Raw genomic sequence first — 5,030 nt, forward strand, 5'->3', positions numbered from 1 at the left:
GGCAAAAACATTGCGAAGGACGAACATGTTTCAGTTGCGCCATGACATTGTCCAAGTCCTATGCAAGTTTGAGATGATATTTCCTCCAGCTTTCTTCACAAGTATGATGCACGTGATGGTTCACTTGCCAGAAGAGGCATTGCTTGCTGGTCCTGTCAACTATCGCTGGATGTATCCAATAGAAAGGTATATAATCATTTTCGTTTGTGTATGCATCATTATCACAGGCTTGCTAATTTGTATCATATCTTTTTATTTTGACAGGCTTCTCGGAGAGCTGAAAAAAAGTGTACGCAACAGGGCGAAGCCCGAAGGATCAATTATAGAGGCTTGGGTTCAATATGAGTCGCTTACTTTCTGTGGAATGTATTTAAAAGATGTGGAGACGGCTTTCAATCGTCCTCAGCGTAATAACGACGGAGGTATGAGAAAGGAAAAACTTTCTGTTTTTGCCCAAAGCGCACGGCCCTTTGGAGATCCTGGACGAGGGGAGTCATTTTCTAGAAATGACATGGAAGTAGCGCATTGGTTCGTACTGAACAATTGTGATGAGATAATGGCATACTTAGATGAGCATGAAGAGATGATGAAGCGAGAACATCCATCACATTTAGTTGCCTAGAAACAACGTGAATTATTTCCACAATGGTTTTTGGAATCTGTAAGTTATAAGTGTTTTGTATTTGACAAATATAAATTGTAGTATTTAATTTCATTAGACTAACATGTGAATGATTTTCTATTATATTAGGTGAATAAGTTGAAATCATCGAATTCCCCCACTTACAGTGATGAGTTATATAACTTGGCCTTCGGCCCGATTCGCGCTGAATTGTTTTCGGGTTGTTATATTAACGGCGTTAAATTTTTGGGGGCTGCACGAGATGACAAGTTGTGTACGCAAAACAGCGGTGTCCATGTCCCAGGTGGAGGCGAAAGTACGAACATTGATTTCTATGGCAAACTCACAAATGTCGTTCAATTGCTTTACAAAGATCGATACCAAGTGATCATGTTTAAGTGTCGATGGTTTGATAGCAACCCAAATAGGCCGGGAAGTGTTAAAATCGACCATGGCTTACTATCTGTGAACATTAACAGAACTTGGTATGATGACGACCCTTACATTTTGGCGAACATGGCAACACAAATTGTGTATCTAGATGACCCTAAAGCCGGCAGCAGTTGGAAAGTTGTTCAGAAGATGGATCATAGGAACGTGTATGCTATACCAGAACTAGACCTAACTGACAACGACGTCGACAATGTGGCTGACCAACGTTTAGAATCATCAATGGAAAATGATGCGGAAACACTTCGAGATACACATGTTATACAAGAACCGTTTCAAATCCAAGGAGTGTCTTCAATCGAAATACCGATTCAGTCAATTACAATTGACCTCGGGGATCTTCCAAGATTCGATGTTGCAGTGGGCATGAGCAGCGAAGATGATGTAGTTATAGTAGACGAGGAGGAGGAGGATTGGGAGACCGAAAGTGATGATAGCGACGATAACGAAAGTTATTATAGTTCAGATGATGAATAATTAAATTTGTTGTAATTTTATTATGTTACTGTACAGACTTTGTGTAATACAAATGTTTGAATATATATAGTACAAATATCCAAACCTTATATATGTGGAAAACTGACACTTTATTCAAATAAATTTAGTTATAAAACATTGGTAAATCAATATATCCAAACCCTTTTAATAATCATTTTTAATTTTTGTTTTTGACAAAACAAATTTATAAAATGAAAATGATACAAAATTTGTTATAAAACATTGATCAATAAACATTTTTATATAGAGTTTGAAAACTATTGACAATAAACATTTTGCAAAACATAACACCCTTGCGCGACGAAGTGGACCTCGTCGTGCTATTTTTGCGCGACGAAGAAAACCTCGTCGTGCAAAGTCTTCGCGTCCCAAAATACACTAGTCGCGTGAAGTTAAAACATTGCGCGACAACGTGTCTTCCGTCACGCGCAAAGGTTTGCGCGACGATAAAACTATGTTCGTCGCGCAAATATATATCATTTTATAATATATATTACATATACACATATATATTTGAAATTGACGATCGAGTTAGAGTATTGTATTCATATAGGGTCATGGAGTGTAGGTGTAAAAATTCATCAAAATCGGAGTTAAAATAACCGTTAAATCATCAGTTTTCATTTATAACCGTTCAAAAGTTTTGTCCCGTTACTTGATCTCTGAATGTTTTATTTTTTCGATTTTTGGGGTGTAAGATCTCGAAGTACAAATAAACGAGTTTGACGGCTGGATTGCTGAAACTAATTTTGTAGAATGCGTTTGCCATATCAACCATATATTCACAAACAATAAATAGTTTACGTATACGTTCGTTAAATATAACATCACCTTATGTCATATCACCCTAGTGTAAACATCTGAAATTGAAGATCAAATTCACTAATTGTATTCAAATAGGGTAAAGAAAAGTAGCTGCAAAAAATTATACAAATCAGAGCTAAAATAACCGTTAAATCATGACTTTTCATTTACAACCGTCGATAAGTTTCGTCCTGTTACTCGATCTCTTAAACTTTGTTTTTGTCGATTTTTGGCATATAAGATCTCGAAGTGTAAAAAAGCAAGTTTGCTGGTTGGATCATGAAAACTAGTTTCGGGTTGAGGGTTTCTGCGGTTTAGGGTTTAGGGTAAAGGGTTTGCGCGACGAATAAACTTATTTGGTCCCGCAAGGCCTGCCAAGGACTGAATTGCGCGACGAATACAAGTCAGTTCGTCGCGCCATACCAGCCATAACTTTCACATTTCACTCTGTCCCTCGTTGGACACTTAGCGGAAATTTTTTTGCGAGGTCTTGCGCGACGCATTAGATTCCCTTCGTCACGCCATATCAGCCAATATTTCACATTTCACATTTGACTGTCTTCCTCCCTGGACACTTAGCAGAAATTTTCTTGCGAGGTATTGCGCGACGAAACCTCTTAACGTCGTCGCGCAATATCAGCCAGACTTTGACATTTTTGAGATTTTGCGCGACGCTAGTAGTAAGTCGCGCAATCTCAGCCAGCCCTGTCTCATTGGACAGACATCATGTCATTTTTTTTGCGAGTTTTTGCGCGACGCTCTGGTATGCATCGCGCAAACCCTAGTACCCAAATTCAGGCTATTCGCAACATTGCGCGACGAAACATATTAATGTACGTCGCGCAAGATTTCAATCTCGCCCGCTAAACCCTAAATCCCAAATTTTGGCGGCCGCCATCTTTGCGCGACGAAACATATGCTTGTGCGTCGCGCAAGAATAAAAATTCGCCCGCTAAACCCTAAATCCCAAATTTTGGCGGACTGCCAACATTGCGCGACGAACACTCACATTTGTGCGTCGCGCAAAAACGACACTTTCACCAAATTTTGGCGGATGAATGACTTTGCGCGACGAACTTAATTGTTTTTCGTCGCGCAATAGCCATTTAAAATTTCTTGCGCGACGTTACTTTGGCTTCGTCGCGCAAAAACGAATAAAATTTCAGAAACCACGCGATGGCCTCCTTCTTCCCCAGATTTCTGAAATTTCTCCCCGCCGTCAGCTCAGCCTCCTACCCCGGTGGATTTGGACCGCGCCCGCGACGTTGGTGGTACCCCAGAGCTCCCCCGCCGTCGCCGTCAAGCCAGCCGCTGCGATTTCTTCGGTTTTCACCGAATCGGCTCCGCCGTGTTCTCCCTCCTCCGGCGACCAATTCCGACAACTCAGGTATGGTTTCTATCCTATTTTTAACGCTTTAGCTGATGGTTGGGTAGGATTTCTGAATTTGTTGCACTAGGGCACTTAATTTGAAACCCTAAGTTTCGGCCGGATTTTGATTTTCAATTCCAGCCACTTCCGGCCATTTTTCGGGGTATGTCCGAGAACAAAAGTGGCTCCAATTGATGTTTTGAACCTAGGATAGGAACCTTGCCCCTTAGTTTTAAGCATTTTCCGGCGATTGGTATCGCTTTGGACACCCGCGCGCTGCCGGCGCGTGGGGCGGCGCGTGGGTTCCTGTAGCAACCCGAATTCGGTCCTAGTGCATTCCTGTAGTTGTCAGAGCGCATAGGTGTTTTCGGATTAGAATTTGGTTACCGTTTGCGCCTCGAATGGATTTTGCCTATTGTGCGATTTCCGAGGTTGTTATGTTCGGACCGTTGGATCAAACTCAAACTCACGTATGGTGTACCTTGTATTTCTGGGATCGTCTACGATTCGACGGATCGTGGATCGGAGTCCCGAATACTCCGAACTCGCAAACCCTAGGTCAATAATGTGAATGAAATTGTATGTGTTTTCAAATATTCGTATATTTTATTAATTTGTATGTGTATTAATGAAAATGTGCAGATGTCAGACCTGATTACACGTCGTAGGGCGGTGACGACCACGCAGAGTACGGCGCCCCCGACTCAGCCGACATCTGCTGCCACTGCTCCAGCATCTCCTGCCACTGCGCCGGCACTGATGGACCACTTGGCAGTTGGACCTGCGGGGTCCCAGGGGCCTGCCTCATCCGCGTCATCAGTGGCGCAGCCTGTTAGTGCCAGGCGGCGTCAACGGCCCCTCCAGCACCACCGAGACCACATCCACTGATGCGTCGGGGTCACAGCCAGGTATAGCTTTCCTTTTTCTCCAGTTAATTTTATTTTTTATTTCTTGTTTTGTGTGTGTGTGTGTGTGTGTGTGTGTGTGTATTTGATTGTTAAATTTGTTATTTATTTAACATTCATGTCATCTTTCTTTGCAGCCAAGAGGAACACCCGAGGGCCGTGTCGGCAGTTGAAGACGGCGAAGGTCACCCGGGTGACCAACAGTCGTATCAACATCGAATACGACGAGCGACATCGGGCTGCACCGACGGCGGAGTTGCATAGCTCCTTGGCCCACGACATTGGTCATGTCATTCGGAGCTATTGCCCGATGCAATGGAAGTCTTGGAAGGTGATGCCTGACGAGACCAAGACTCAGGTTCGCGGCCAGTTGTCGGTATGT

At 42.9% G+C, this 5,030-nt stretch overlaps 1 protein-coding gene across 1 annotated transcript; it reads left to right on the plus strand.

Moving 5' to 3' along the window:
- Positions 3,551-4,631, plus strand: LOC109948760 (lysine-rich arabinogalactan protein 19-like). Its single transcript, XM_020562473.1, has 2 exons — positions 3,551-3,766; positions 4,386-4,631. The coding sequence occupies exons 1-2, from the start codon at positions 3,551-3,553 to the stop codon at positions 4,629-4,631; spliced, it is 462 nt and encodes a 153-aa protein (XP_020418062.1).

The sequence above is a fragment of the Prunus persica genome, chromosome G4 (genome assembly GCF_000346465.2).
Source record: "Prunus persica cultivar Lovell chromosome G4, Prunus_persica_NCBIv2, whole genome shotgun sequence".
Lineage (NCBI taxonomy): Eukaryota > Viridiplantae > Streptophyta > Magnoliopsida > Rosales > Rosaceae > Prunus > Prunus persica.

Coding starts and splice junctions, on each gene's coding strand:
- LOC109948760 (XM_020562473.1), top strand. CDS start 3,551: ATGGCCTCCTTCTTCCCCAGATTTCTGAAATTTCTCCCCGCCGTCAGC. Junction 3,767..4,385: donor ATTCCGACAACTCAGGTATG/GTTTCTATCCTA, acceptor GAAAATGTGCAG/ATGTCAGACCTGATTACACG.